We start from the raw sequence: 16,035 nt of genomic DNA on the forward strand, positions 1-16,035 counted from the left end.
GCCATTGCTTTTGGTGTTTTAGTCATGAAGTCCTTACCCATCTGTATGTCCTGAATGGTATTGCCTAGGTTTTCTTCTAGGATTTTTATGGCTTTAGGTCTAACATTTAAGTCTTTAATCCATCGTGAATTAATTTTTGTATAAGGTGTAAGGAAGGGATCCAGTTTCAGTTTTCTACATATGGCTAGCCAGTTTTCCCAGCACCATGTATTAAATAGGAAGTCCTTTCCACATTTCTTGTTTTTCTCAGGTTTGTCAAAGATCAGTTGGTTGTAGATGTGTGGTGTTATTTCTGAGGCCTCTATTCTGTTCCATTGGTCTATATATCTGTTTTGGTACCAGTACCATGCTGTTTTGGTTACTGTAGACTTGTAGTATAGTTTGAAGTCAGGTAGCATGATGCCTCCAGCTTTGCTCTTTTTGCTTAGGATTGTCTTGGCTATGTGGGCTCTTTTTTGGTTCCATATGAACTTTAAAGTAGTTTTTTCCAATTCTGTGAAGAAAGTCATTGGTAGTCTGATGGGGATGGTATTGAATCTATAAATTACTTTGGGCAGTATGGCCATTTTCACGATATTGATTCTTCCTATCCGTGAGCACGGAATTTTCTTCCATTTGTTTGTGTCTTCTTTTATTTCATTGAGCAGTGGTTTGTAGTTCTGCTCAAACCACTTACAAGGTCCTTCATATCCCTTGTAAGTTGAATTCCTAGGTATTTTATTTTCTTTGTAGTAATTGTGAATGGGAATTCACTCATGATTTGGCTGTTTGTCTGTTATTGGTGTAGAGAAATGTTTGTGATTTTTACACATTGATTTTGTATCCTGACACTTTGCTGAAGTTGCTTATCAGCTTAAGGAGATTTGGGGCTGAGACGATGGGGTTTTCTAAATATACAATTCTGTCATCTGCAAACAGGGACAATTTGACTTCCTCTTTTCCTAATTGAATACCTTTATTTCTTTCTCTTGCCAGATTGCCCTGACCAGAACTTCCAACACTATGTTGAATAGGAGTGGTGAGAGAGGGCATCCTTCTCTTGTGCCGGTTTTCAAAGGGAATGCTTCCAGTTTTTGCCCATTTAGTATCATATTGGCTGTGGGTTTGTCATAAATAGCATTTATTATTTTGAGGTAGGTTCCACCAATACCTAGTTTATTGAGAGTTTTTAGCATGAAGGGCTGTTTAATTGTGTTCAAGGCCTTTTCTGTATCTATTGAGATAATCATGTGGTTTTTGTAGTTGTTTCTGTTTATGTGTTGGATTACATTTATTGATTTGCATATGTTGAACCAGCCTTGCATCCCAGGCATGAAGCCAACTTGATCGCAGTGGATAAGCTTTTTGATGTGCTGCTGGATTTGGTTTGCTAGTATTTTATTGAGGATTTTCACATCGATGTTCGTCAGGGATATTGGTCTAAAATTCTCTGTTTTTATTGTGTCTCTGCCACACTTTGGTATCGGGACAATGCTGGCCTCATAAAATGAGTTAGGGAGGATTCCCTCTTTTTCTATTCATTGGAATAGTTTCAGAAGGAATGGTACCAGCTCCTCTTTGTACCTCTGGTAGAATTCGGCTGTGAATCTCTCTGGTCCTGGATTTTTTTTTTGGTTGGTAGGCTATTAATTATTGCCTCAATTTCAGAGCCTATTATTGGTCTATTCAGAGATTTAACTTCTTCCTGGTTTAGTCTTGGGAGGGTGTATATGTCCAGAAATTCATCCATTTCTTCTAGATTTTCTAGTTTATTTGCATAGAGGTGTTTATAGTATTCTCTGATGGTAGTTTGTATTTCTGTGGGATCGGTGGTGATATCCCCTTTATCATTTTTTATTGTGTCTATTTGATTCTTCTCTCTTTTCTTCTTTATTAGTCTTGCTAACAGTCCATCAATTTTGTTGATCTTTTCAAAAAACCAGCTCCTAAATTAATTGATTTTTTGAAGGTTTTTTTCTGTCTCTATCTCCTTCAGTTCTGCTCTGATCTTAGTTATTTCTTGCCTTCTGCTAGCTTTTGAATTTGTTTGCTCTTGCTTCTCTAGTTCTTTTAATTATGATGTTAGGGTGTTGATTTTATATCTTTCCTGCTTTCTCTTGTGGGCATTTAGTGCTATAAATTTCCCTCTACACACTGCTTTGAATGTGTCCCAGAGATTCTGGTATTGTGTCTTTGTTCTTGTTGGTTTCAAAGAACATCTTTATTTCTGCCTTCATTTCATTATATACCCAGTAGTCATTCAGGAGCAGGTTGTTCAGTTTCCATGCAGTTGTGCAGTTTTGAGTAAGTTTCTTAATCCCGAGCTCTAATTTGATTGCACTGTCGTCTGAGAGACAGTTTGTTGTGATTTCTGTTCTTTTACATTTGCTGAGTAGTGTTTTACTTCCAATTATGTGGTCAATTTTAGAATAAGTGTGATGTGGTGCTGAGAAGAATGTATATTCTGTTGATTTTGAGTGGTGAGTTCTGTATATGTCTATTAGGTCTACTTGTTGCAGAGCTGAGTTTAAGTCCTGGATATCCTTCTTAACCTTCTGTCTCCTTATCTAATACTGACAGTGGAGTGTTAAAGTCTCCCATTATTATTGTGTGGGAGTCTAAGTCTCTTTGTAGGTCTCTAAGGACTTCCTTTATGAATCTGGGTGCTCCTGTATTGGGTGCATATATATTTAGGATAGTTAGCTCTTCTTGTTGAATTGATCCCTTTACCATTATGTAATGGCCTTCTTTGTCTCTTTTGATCTTTGTTAGTTTACAGTTTGTTTCATCAGAGACTAGGATTGCAACCCTGCTTTTTTTTTTTTTTTTTTTTTTTTTTCCATTTGCTTGGTAGATCTTCCTCTATCCCTTTATTTTGAGCCTATGTGTTTCTCTGCATGTGGGATGGGTCTCCTGAATACAGCACACCGATGAGTCTTGACTCTTTATCCAGTTTACCAGTTTGTGTCTTTTAATTGGGGGCATTTAGCCCATTTACATTTAAGGTTAATATTGTTATGTGTGAATTTGATCCTGTCGTTATGATGTTATCTGGTTATTTTGCCTATTAATTGAGGCAGTTTCTTCCTAGCATCGATGGTCTTTACAATTTGGCATGTTTTTCAGTGGCTGGTACTGGTTGTTCCTATCCATGTTTAGTGCTTCCTTCAGGAATTCTTGTAAGGCAGGCCTGATGGTGACAAAATCTGTCAGCATTTGCTTGTCTGTAAAGGATTTTATTTCCCCTTCACTTATGAAGCTTAGTTTGGCTGGATATGAAATTCTGGGTTGAAAATTCTTTTCTTTAAGAATGTTGAATATTGGCCCCCACTCTCTTCTGGCTTGCAGGGTTTCTGCCGAGAGATCGCTGTTAGTCTGATGGGCTTCCCTTTGTGGGTAACCTGACCTTTTTCTCTGGCTGCCCTTAACATTTTTTCCTTCATTTCAACCTTGGTGAATCTGACAGTTATGTGTCTTGGGATTGTTCTTCTCAAGGAGTATCTTTGTGGTGTTCTCTTTATTTCCTGAATTTGAATGTTCACCTGCCTTTCTAGGTTGGAGAAGTTCTCCTGGATAATATCCTGCAGAGTGTTTTCCAACTTGATTCCATTTTCCCCGTCACTGTGAGGTACACCAATCAGACGTAGATTTGGTCTTTTCACATATTCCATATTTCTTGGAGGCTTTGTTTGTTTCTTTTTACTGTTTTTTCTCTAATCTTGTCTTCTCGCTTTATTTCATTAATTTGATCTTCAATCAGTGATACCCTTTCTTCCACTTGATCAAATCAGCTATTGAAGCTTGTGCATGTGTCACGAAGTTCTTGTGCCATGGTTTTCTGCTCCATCAAGTCATTTAAGATCTTCTCTACACTGTTTATTCTAGTTAGCCATTCCTCTAACCTTTTTGCAAGGTTTTTAGCTTCCTTGTGTTGGGTTTGAACATGCTTCTTTAGCTCAGAGAAGTTTGTTATTACCGACCTTCTGAAGCCTATTTCTGTCAACTCGTCAAAGTCATTCTCCGTCCAGCTTTGTTCCGTTGCTGGTGAGGAGCTGCAATCCTTTGGAGGAGAAGAAGCACTCTCGTTTTTAGAATTTTCAGCTTTTCTGCTCTGTGGTTTTATTTACCTTTGGTCTTTGATGTTGGTGACCTACAGATGGAGTTTGGTGTAGATGTCCTTTTTGTTGATGTTGATGGTATTCCTTTCTGTTTGTTAGTTTTTCTTCTAATAGTCAGATCCCTCAGCTGCAGGTCTGTTGGAGTTTGCTGGAGGTCCACTCCAGACACTGTTTGCCTGGGTATCACCAGTGGATGCTGCAGAAGAGCAAATATTGCTGCCTGATCCTTCCTCTGGAAGTTTTATCCCAGAGGGGCACCCAACCGTATGAGGTGTCTGTCAGCCCCTACTGGGAGGTGTCTCCCAGTTAGGCTGTGGGGGTCAGGGACCCATTCTCAGAGCTCAAACGCCATGCTGGGAGAACCACTGCTCTCTTCAGAGCTGTCAGACAGGGACATTTAAGTCTGCAGAAGTTTCTGCTGCCTTTTGTTCAGCTATGCCCTGCCCACAGAGGTGGAGTCTATAGAGGAAGCAGGCCTTGCTGAGCTGTGGTGGGCTCCACCCAGTTCAAGCTTCCCAGCCGTTTTGTTTACCTACTCAAGCCTCAGCAATGGTGGACATCCCTCCCCCGAGCAGGCTGCAGCCTTGCATGTTGATCTCAGATTGCTGTGCTAGCAGTGAGCAAGGCTCCGTGGGTGTGGGACCTGCCGAGCCAGGAACGGGAGAAAATCTCCTGGTCTGCCAGTTGCTAAGACTGTGAGAAAAGTGCAATATTTGGGTGGGAGTGTTCCATTTTTCCAGGTACAGTTTGTCTCAGCTTCCCTTGGCTAGGAAAGGGAAATCCCTCTATCCCTTGGGCTTCCCAGGTGATGTGTTGCCCTGCCCGGCTTCAGCTCATCCTCCGAGTGCTGCACCCACTGTCCAACCAGTCCCTGTGAGATGAACCAGGTACCTCAGTTGGAAATGCAGAATTCACCCGTCTTCTGTGTTGATCACACTGGGAGCTGCAGACTGGAGCTCTTCCTATTCGGCTATCTTCCACTTTCATTCTTTCTACTCTATTTCTATTCTTGTTTAAAATGTGTCCTATTGGTTCATTGAATATTAATAAACCCCTTATGTTAAACTTTTACTTTTACATAAATGGTATCTGTCACATGTTACACACTCAATTAAATTGAATAGAATTCCTACACCAAGCAATCAGTGAGCTGTACAACCAAATGCAAAGCAAAAACCAACAAAAATAAAACTCGGTAACATCCATTAGTTCAAGCACACACCTACACATACACACAAACCACTTGCCTCTGGCCTCAAGATTAGCTCTGGTTTCATTCTACCTTTTGCCCATTAAGATATAATCTTTCAGTCTTTTCTCAACCCTTCTCCCACTCAGAGTCTAACTTGTTTTAAGTTGTCTCCTAAACTAGTTCTCCCTCTTGGCCAAAACCCCAGAATATACAAGAGGAGAAAAGGGAAATCATAGATTGAGAAGCAGTAAATACAGAGTTGGCACTCCACTTTCCCCATCTCATGGGTCCTTTATTTCCTGAGATATTTTCTTGCTGGGGACATTGGCAGGGGTCAGAGACTATGTGACTGATACTATCCCTAGTTGCCACTATTTAAAACAAAAAGTACAGTGTCACAGGGTTCCAAGATACTGATTACAGGTGGATATGTATATAGGCACAAAGTAGATGTCTTTTAACTATGACAAGTTTTTTTGTTTTTGTCTGTTTGCTTTTAATTTTTTTTTTTAGAGGCGGGGTCTTACTTTGTTGGTGAGGCTGGAGCGTAGTGGTGTGATTATGGCTCACAGCAGCCTGGAACTCATGGGCACAAGTTATCCTCTGGCCTCAGCCTCCTAAGTAGCTGAACTACAGGCATGCACCACAGTGCCCAGCTAATTTTTTATTTTTTGTAGAAACAGGGTCTAACTATGTTGCCCAGGTTGGTCTCAAACTCCTGGCCTCAAGCGATCCTCCTGCCTCAGCCTCCCAAGGCATTTGGATTAGTTGTGAGCCAGCACACATACCCTACAATCTGTTTTAGGCTGAATGTCACTTTCTAAGACAATGAGATTCTGTTCAATCACTTCATGCATTAGCAATATTAAACCAAATACTTATATGAGCTTCATAACTCTGTATTACTCCTTCAAGACCTTTTTTTTGAGTCTGAGTCTATCTGGATGCCAAATAGTGAAAACCCTGTAAAACAGTATAAAAGTGAGGCATTATGTTTGACATCAATAGTAGAAAACAAAGATGGGGAAAAACTTGTTTCAACTTAATGTAAGGCATACTCCATTTCTGTTATTGGTAAATTCCAGTATACCTCTTCATGAAAGCTTCAACGTTTGTTTTAGATCACCTAGTTCTAATGTGGTGATTTTGTAGTTTCATATGTAATTTATTATTGTTACATTATTTTTCCTTTCAAGGAAAAAACTAGAATAAATAGTAAAAAATATTGATTCTGCTTATGTGATTTGCAGAATTTCTTTGGCCCTGAGTTTGTGAAAATGACAATTGAACCATTTATATCTTTGGATTTGCCACGGTCTATTCTTGTAAGTAATAAAACCAATTTGTGTCACTCTTAGAAAATAATTTCAGTAGTGTTAAAAACCAGTTAAAATTCTTGTAATGCTTATTTTAATAAATGCCATTTATTTTTTCAATTGTAGACTAAGAAAGGGAAGAATGAGGATAACCGAAGGAAAGTAAACATAATGCTTCTGAACGGGCAGAGACTGGAACTGACCTGTGATACCAAAACTATATGTAAAGATGTGTTTGATATGGTTGTGGCACATATTGGCTTAGTAGAGCATCATTTGTTTGCTTTAGCTACCCTCAAAGGTACCAAGACATTTTATATTCAGAGTACAGTATAGAAATTTAACAACAAGCAGACTTCCTATGTTTGTTACCATGCCTGACCTCATTTTGACAATTAGTAACTAAATGAACTAGTCAGTAGAAGTGAGTTAGGAACTCCCTTTCTTCTCCCAGCTACTTTTGTTGTTTTAATAGTTATGTTTGTTAGGCACCTTCTGTATCTGACTGGGAAGATTTTTTTATTTTTTGCTATGGTTATATAAAAATATATTTTAATTATATTTTAGGGACCATTTTATATGTTAATGGTCTACATGTGTACTCTAGAATACTCATATCGTAATATGAGTCTGAATGTATAGCAAGACCTTATTTCTGAATTTCCACATCAATTTATTTAGTCTACTATCCTAAAATCACAGTGACTTTTTAAAATGTCCATTGATGGCTAAAAATTAGTTATTTCACATATCTTTTAAATATTGTATCCACTTAAACCCATGATGTTCACAACCACAGTGGTCTAAGACACAGCTTCAGTAGAAACCTCTCCTATTTATCAGTTAGAGTTGCCATAGCAGTAAGAAACTTTTTGGAATTCATCTCCTTTTTAAATAAATCATTATATTTATAAATTACTCTTTAATATTTCAGATTCCTGTTTACCTCAAAATTTAACTTGGAAAGCTTAGACAACAAAGTACCATAAATGACAATTGTCAGGTTAAAGGATCCTAAAACTCTATAAGCTCTTAATATCTTCTGTATCCTAAAAGAAATATTTCCCTCAGTATAGCTTATTGAATTATTGTGCCTTCAAAATGAATAATTTATGCTGTAGACTCATACAATAAATAGTCAATTAGTACCTACTGATGTTCTATCACTTTACTAGTTTCACTTTTAGACTAATCAGTCAATATTGTCTACATGAAGCTGATTCAGTTCATCCAAATATCTGTTTATACTACACCTAATTTCTTATAGATTCTGGTGAAATCAAATTGTATTGAATAATTCTTTTATTTGTAGAGAGTAAATAATAGTTAACTAATGACATTAAAAAATAAAATGATAAATGTCATTCCTTCTAGGTTTCAGCTGGTAGCTCAATAATAAGTATACTAGCTAATATTTATTAAATGTTTACCATGTACTGTGTGCTTTAACAAGTGTTTTTATTCATTATGTCATTTGATCCTTATAACAATGCTGTAAAGCAAGAATTACCACTATCCTGATCTTAAAGACAAGAAAACTGATGTCTAGAGAGGTAAAATAATATATTCGGTGTCATATGGATAGTAAATGTTGTGACCAGGTGTTGAATCTAGGACTGTATGTCTTTAGAGCCACCATTCTTAAAAGAGTGGGCCATATTGCCTCCCATCTAAATGGAGTGTCTCAGAGCTCCCTGCCACATTTTTAACAGTCTTGTGTTTATATTCTCATATGATACTTTTTTATGCAAGTCTGACCAAAAAGTGAAGAAATCGGAAGAAAACACTAAAGTATTTTTTTATTTTATCTGAATATTTTTCTCATTCTGTTTTAGATAATGAATATTTCTTTGTTGATCCTGACTTAAAATTAACCAAAGTGGCCCCAGAGGGATGGAAAGAAGAACCAAAGAAAAAGACCAAAGCCACTGTTAATTTTACTTTGTTTTTCAGAATTAAATTTTTTATGGATGATGTTAGTCTAATACAGTGAGTACACAAGAGTTTCTCTTTTGCTCTTTATGGACACTGGTCTTTTGACCCTTTAGCTTACTGATACTGAATTACTTGATTCCAATCAGTGATAATGTCTGCTTTATCATAAAAGTAATATTTCCTTCAACACAGTTTATTTAATCCTTATGCCTTAAAAGCTTAATAATAAGCTTAATAATAAACTCATGGAAACTAACCTTACATGCCTATAATAAAAACCACCCCAGTATTCAAAATCAAAGGCCAAGATGTCTGTGTGTATTTGTTTTTTTAGACATACTCTGACATGTCATCAGTATTACCTTCAGCTTCGAAAAGATATTTTGGAGGAAAGGATGCACTGTGATGATGAGACTTCCTTATTGCTGGCATCCTTGGCTCTCCAGGCTGAGTATGGAGATTATCAACCAGAGGTAGGATTTGTGTTTTTTTCCAGAACCATTTTTGTTTGGTGTTGTTACCTTTAACATAGTTAATGACTAAACCTGATTCAGGTGTTTGATGTTTAGATCTGAAGATTTTTGAGGCTTCTTTGGTTCCTCAAAATGACCAAGCACTCCATGTATATCAATTATATAAAATCATGAAGTGTGGGATTTTTTTTTTTCCTGTTTAAAGTTATCCTGTTTTGGAGTTTAGGAATATCTACCACTTACTCCTTCTCCCAAGTTCTAAGCTATAGAGACTAGACACAGGAGTTATTAGTCAAATACAAATTAAAAGGATCTCCTGCCTTCCACATGATGGGCTGGCAGCCTGGCAGAGCTTACTGTATGGAGAACTCACAGTATACTTAAAGCCTGATGTTTCTAAATAAAAGTGATCTAAGAGGAAGCAAGGGGCTAGAAGCTGTGCTACTGGAGCAGCATCCTTCACAACGTTCATCCTAAACTAGAGTGATATGAGGCCCTTGAATGTCACACTCCTCAAGCTTGCTAATCAGTTCAGTCATTTTATCTCACTGAATAAAAAAGAAAGACTGATGCATTTCTTCTAAAACTCATTCCTTAGAGAGGTGGAAATAGAAGTACTTCATCTCTTAGCCAAAGCAAGAACTTTAAGATAGAAGGAAGAGGGTTTACTCCAATAAAAGGCAAACAATTGCTTATGAAAACGTTCTTTTATCTAGGTTCATGGTGTGTCTTACTTTAGAATGGAGCACTATTTGCCCGCCAGAGTGATGGAGAAACTTGATTTATCCTATATCAAAGAAGAGTTACCCAAATTGCATAATACGTATGTGGGAGCTTCTGAAAAAGAGACAGAGTTAGAATTTTTAAAGGTAAGCATGCAAGATTACAAATGATAAGCTTTGTATGTTTTTCAAGTAAGCAAGAAGTGTTAGAGGACACATATCTAAGAGTTCAAGTGCCAATAACTGATACTGTGCATAATCTCATCTCATTGCTGGCTAAAATTATGGTATTTTAATTCTCATTTTGTAAAAGAGGGAAATGAGGCTCAAAGAGGAAATGTAATGTTCCCAGGATATGGGGCAGATATGATTTGAACCCATGTCTATCTGGCTGTTAAACCTATGCTTTTATCTTATTCCATACTCAAAATCAAAATACATTATACAGAAGAAAAAAATGAATTTGGTGAATGGCTTGATATGAGAGGCAAGTTCATACTGATTCTAGAATTGTTTGTTTTGCTTTTTCTCAAAAGGTTTAAAATTCAGTTACATCCTTTAAAAATGGTCTTCCCACTAAATGCCAATTAATGTAGATAGAAGTAGAGAGTCAGAAAAATTGACTTATTAGTTTACAGTTCTATTAGTTCTACAGTCTATTAGACCTATAACCAGCTTTCTATATGACCTTACATAAATAGTGCATTTATGATCAAGAAAAATAGTACTATGTAAACTTCCAATGCAAATAGCAAGTATAAGATAATGTTCTGTTGAAAAGACAAATTTTCAGAACAGTCTTCTGTTTTAGCTTCCTAGGATGTAACAGTATGCCTTCTATTCGCTGCTACATATAGAAAGAAACCAAGTTTACCAGCCCTGTGAAAATTTATGAAGGGATTTTATTCACAGACTTACATTACCTTTAATTTAGTGTTCATGGAAAGAAAGAAAGGCAAGGTGGTTTTTTCTGTTTGAGTCCAAATTTAAAGATATAAAATTATGGACTTACACTTTTTTTAGTTATTACATTTTTATACTTGTAGAAAGTAAGATGTTACATTATAATTTTATTAATAAAGGTAGAGGCAAATTGGCACAATGAAAAGAATTTGCATGAGGATTTGCAGACAGACAGTCTTGCATTTGAATTCTTATTTCAACTAGCTGAGTGACCTTGAACAATGTATTTAACTTTTCTAAGTTTCAGTTTTCTCCCTGTAAATAGCATGCCTAAGGAATATTAGGTTGCCCTACTCCTTTTAATAATATATTCTGTTACTTCATTTCCCTTTAACTTTAGCATCTTTCTTCTAACTTAAGAAGTTTTATCTTGTTAACACAATCTTCTAAGGCTACACTTTTGCTATATATTATGTTGTTTTTGAAATATCTTTCGTAAATCTGCTTTATTGAAGTATAATTTATATACAATAAAATTTACCATTTTTAAGTGTTTGGGGAGTTTTTAAAATATATGTGCAGTTGAGCTGGGAGTAGTTATGCATGCCTGTAATCCCAGCTGGTTGGGAGGCTGATGTAGGATCACTTGAGCCTGGGAGTTTGAGGCTGCAGTAGGCTTTGATCTTGTCACTGGGTTCCAGCCTAGGTAACAGAATGAGACCCCATCTGAAAATAAAATAAAATAATAAAGTATAATAGAATATAAAAATATGTATACAGTTCAGCAGCCACCTCCACAGTCTTGAGAACAAGGGTTAGCAAACTGTGGCCTGCCTGTTTTGTAAATAGTTTTATTGGAACTAGTCCATATTCATTTCTTTATATATCATCTGTATCTGCATTCATACTGTAACAGCAAAGTCCATTCATTACAATAAAGATCATATGACCCACAAAGCCTGAAATATTTACTATCTGGCCCTTTACAGAAAAAGTTTATCAACTCCTGATATAGCACATTTTGAATATATAAAGCTCCCTCTTGTCTCTTTATAGTCAGTCCCCTCCCCCTACCTGTAACCCTTAGCAACTACTGATCTGCAATTACCATAGTGTTTTTTTTTCTAGAATGTCATGTAAAAAATAATATAATATACAGTCTTTTATGTCTGGCTTCTTTCACTTAGAATAATACTTTTTTTTGTTTCTGTTTCTGAGACAGAGTCTCACTCTGTTGCCAGGTAGGAGTGCAGTGGCATGATCTCGGCTCACTGCAACCTCTGCCTCCCGGGTTCAAACATTCTCCTGCCTCAGCCTCTCAAGTAGCTGGGACTACAGGCACGTGCCGCCACGCCCGGCTAATTTTTTATATTTTTAGTAGAGACATGGTTTCACCATGTTAGCCAGGATGGTCTCAATCTCTTGACCTTGTGATCCGCCTACCTCGGCCTCCCAAAGTGCTGGGATACAGGTGTGAGCTACTGTGCCTGGCCTAGAATAATACTTTTAAGATTCATCCATGGTGTGGTATATGTCAGTAGTTTCTTTTCTTTTTTTTTTTCTGAGTAGTTTTTCTTTGTGCAGATACATAATTTGCTTATTCTTTTCATTAGTTGATAGATATAAAGCTGTTATAAACATTCCAGTTCACATTTTTCTGTGAACACAGTTTTTATTTCTCCTGAGTAAATATCTAGCAATAGGATTGCTGGGACCTATAGCAAGTACATGTTTAACTTTGTAAGAAACTTCCAAACTGTTTTCCAAAATCATTGTACAATGTTATAGTCCTACCAACAGTGTGTGAATTTCAGTTGCTCCACATCCTGGACAACAACACTTGGTAGTTTCAGTCTTTTTCACTTTAAAAATTGAAATAGGTGAGTAGTGGTATATTATTATGGTTTTAAATTTGTTCTTCCCTCATTACTATTTATGTTGACCAATCTTTTCATGTGTTTATTTGCCATTTATATATCATCTTTATTGATGTGTCAAATAAAACTTTTTACCCCCTTTTGTAACTGGTTATATGTTTCCTTACTGTTAAGAAGTACATGTTCTTTAAATATTCTGGATACAAGTCTTTTATCAGATACATAGGTTTTACATGTATTTACTCCTAGTCTGTGGCTTGCCTTACATTTTCTTAACATTGACTCTTTTTTTTTAAGAGTCTCACTCTGTTGCCCAGGCTGGAATTCAGTGGTGCAATCTTGGCTCACTGCAGCCTCCACCTCCCAGGTTCAAGTGATGCTTCTTCCTCAGCCTCTTGAGTAGCTGGGATTACACATGTGCACCACCATACCTGGCTAATTTTTGTATTTTTCATAGGGACAGGATTTTGTCATGATGGCCAGGCTGGTCTCAAACTCCTAGCCTGAAGTAATCTGCCTACCTTGGCCTCCCAAAGTGCTGGGATTACAGGCATGAGCCACTGCGCCGGCCAACATTAACTCTTGATGAGCAAGTTTTCAATGTTAATGAAGTTTCCCATTTTTTTTATTTTCTAGTTTATGGTTTTTGTGTTCCATCTAAGAAATTTTTGCCCAACCCTGGGTCACAGACACTTTCTAAGTTTTATTCTTTTAGTGCCTATATTTAGGTCTGTGATCCATTTTTGGTTAAATTTCATGTATAGGGTGAAGTAAGGGTTGAAATTCATTTTTTTAGCATGTGGATATACAGTTGTTTCAGTAACCTTTGTTGAAAAGATTATCCTTTCCACATTAAACTACATTGATATCGTGTGTTAGTCCTTTTTCACACTGCTGATAAAGACATATACCCAAGACTGGGCAATTTACAAAAGAAACAGGTTTAATGGACTTACAGTTCCACGTGGCTGGGGAGGCCTCACAATCATGGTGGAAGGTCTCACATGGCGGCAGACAAGAGAAGAGAGCTTGTACAGGGAAACTCCCCTCCTTAAAACCATCAGATCTCATGAGACTTACTCACTATCATGAGAACAGCATGTGAAAGACCTGTCCCCATGATTCACTTACCTCCCACTGGGTCCCTCCCACAACATGTGGAAATTCAAGATGAGATTTGGGTGGGGACACAGCCAAACCATATTCCGCTTCTGGCCCCTCCCAAATCTCATGTCCTCACATTTCAAAACCAATCATGCCTTCCCAACAGTTCTCCAAAGTCTTAATTCATTTCAGCATTAACTCAAAAGTCCACAGTCCAAAGTCTCATCTGAGATAAGGCAAGTCCCTTCTGCCTATGAGCCTGCAAAATCAAAAGCAAGTTAGTTACTTCCTAGGTACAATGGGGGTACAGGCATTGGGTAAATACAGCCATTCCAAATGGGAGAAATTGGCCAAAACAAAGGGGCTACAGGTCCCCTGCAAGTCCGAAATCCAGCAGGGCAGGCAAACCTTAAAGCTGCAAAATGATCTCCTTTGACTGCATGTCTCACATCTGGGTCAAGCTGATGCAAGAGGTGGGCTCCCAAGGTCTTGGGCAGCTCTGCCCCTGTGTCTTTGTAGGGTATAGCCCCCCTCCTGGCTGGTTTCATGGGCTGGTGTTGAGTATCTGTGGCTTTTCCAGGTGCATGGTGCAAGTTGTTGTTGGATCTACCATTCTGAGGTCTGGAGGACAGTGGCCCTCTTCTCACAGCTCCACTAAGTGGTGCTCCAGTTGGTACTCTGTGTGCAGGCTCCAACCCCACATTTCCCTTCCCTACTGCCCTAGCACAGGTTCTCCATGAGGGCCCTGCCCCTGCAGCAAACTTCTCCCTGGGATCCAGGCATTTCCATACATCCTCTGAAATCTAGGCAAAGATTCCCAAACCTCAGTTCTTGACTTGTCTGCACTCACAGGCTCAACACCACGTGGAAGCTGTCAAAGCTTGGAGCTTCCAGCCTCTGAAACAACAGCCTGAGCTGTACCTTGGCCCCTTTTAGTCACAGCTGGAGTGGCTGGGACACAGGGCACCAAGTCCCTAGGCTCTACACAGCAGAGGGACCCTGGGCCCAGCCCACAAAACCATTTTTTCCTCCTAAACCTCCAGGCCTGCGATGGGAGGGGCTGCTGCAAAGGTCTCTGACATGCCCTGGAAACCTTTTCCCCATTGTCTTGGTGATTGACATTTGGCTCCTTGTTACTTACGTAAATTTCTGCAGCCAGCTTGAATTTTGCCTCAGAAAATGGAATTTTCCTTCTATCACATTGTCAGGCTGCACATTTTCCAAACTCTTATGCCTGTTTCCCTTTTAAAACTGAATGCCTTTAACAGCACCCAAGTCACATATTGAATGCTTTGCTGCTTAGAAATTTGTTCCACCAGATACCCTAAATCATCTGTCTCAAGTTCAAAGTTCCACAAATCTCTAGGGAAAGGGCAAAATGCTGCCAATCTCTTTGCCAAAAAAAAAAAAAAAAAAGAAAGAAAAAAGAAAATAACAAAAGTCACCTCTGCTCCAGTTCCCAACAAGTTCCTCATCTCCATCTGAGACCACCTCAGCCTGGACCTTATTGTTCATATCACTATCAGCATTTTTGTCAAAGCCATTCAACTAGTCTTTAGAAAGTTCCAAACTTTCCCACATTTTCCTGTCTTCTTCTGAGCCCTCCAAACTGTTTCAGCCTCTGCCTGTTACCCAGTTCCAAAGTCACTTCCACATCTTCAGGTATCTTTTCAGCCATGCCCACTCTACTGGTACCAATCTACTGTATTAGTCCATTTTCACGCTGCTGATAAAGACATACCTGAGACAGGGCAATTTGCAAAAGAGAGAGGTGTAATGGACTTATAGTTCCATGTGACTGAGGAGGCCTCACAATCATGGCAGAAGGTGAAAGGCATGTCTCACATGGAGGCAGACAAGAGAAGAGAGCTTGTACAGGGAAACTCCCCTTTTTAAAACCATCAGATCTCATGAGACTTATTCACTGTCACGAGAACAACACAGGAAAGACCTGCCCCCATGATTCAGTTACCTCTCAGTGAGTCCCTCCCATAACATGTGGGAATTCAAGATGAGATTTGCGGGGGGACACAGCCAAACCATATCATACAGCTTCAATATCTTTATGTCACCATTTACCAAACTGTATTGCTATGGTATGGTATTATTCCAACAGGTCTGCCAAAGACTGACAGAATATGGAGTTCATTTTCACCGAGTGCACCCTGAGAAAAAGTCACAAACAGGAATATTGCTTGGAGTCTGTTCTAAAGGTGTCCTTGTGTTTGAAGTTCACAATGGAGTGCGCACATTGGTCCTTCGCTTTCCATGGAGGGAAACCAAGAAAATATCTTTTTCTGTATGTCCATTTAACCTCTTTTCATTATATTTTCAAATGATATTACCAACTTCCAATGTAACATATTAACAGACTTTCCTTAGACTCTGCCATTCAGTGGGGATAATACATCTTAAT

At 38.3% G+C, this 16,035-nt stretch overlaps 1 protein-coding gene across 25 annotated transcripts in view; it reads left to right on the plus strand.

Annotated features, from left to right (window-relative positions):
- Positions 1-16,035, plus strand: part of PTPN13 (protein tyrosine phosphatase non-receptor type 13) — a 243,490-nt gene that overhangs the window by 138,766 nt on the left and 88,689 nt on the right. For all 25 annotated transcript variants that reach the window (XM_024246017.3, XM_024246021.3, XM_054553498.2 and 22 more), the window contains 6 exons: positions 6,540-6,614; positions 6,732-6,906; positions 8,441-8,594; positions 8,875-9,013; positions 9,730-9,882; positions 15,736-15,918. In XM_024246017.3, coding sequence (XP_024101785.2) covers positions 6,540-6,614; positions 6,732-6,906; positions 8,441-8,594; positions 8,875-9,013; positions 9,730-9,882; positions 15,736-15,918 — 879 coding nt within the window. The remainder of the gene's footprint in view (positions 1-6,539; positions 6,615-6,731; positions 6,907-8,440; positions 8,595-8,874; positions 9,014-9,729; positions 9,883-15,735; positions 15,919-16,035) is intronic.

This window comes from Pongo abelii, chromosome 3 (assembly GCF_028885655.2).
Source record: "Pongo abelii isolate AG06213 chromosome 3, NHGRI_mPonAbe1-v2.0_pri, whole genome shotgun sequence".
Taxonomy (NCBI): domain Eukaryota; kingdom Metazoa; phylum Chordata; class Mammalia; order Primates; family Hominidae; genus Pongo; species Pongo abelii.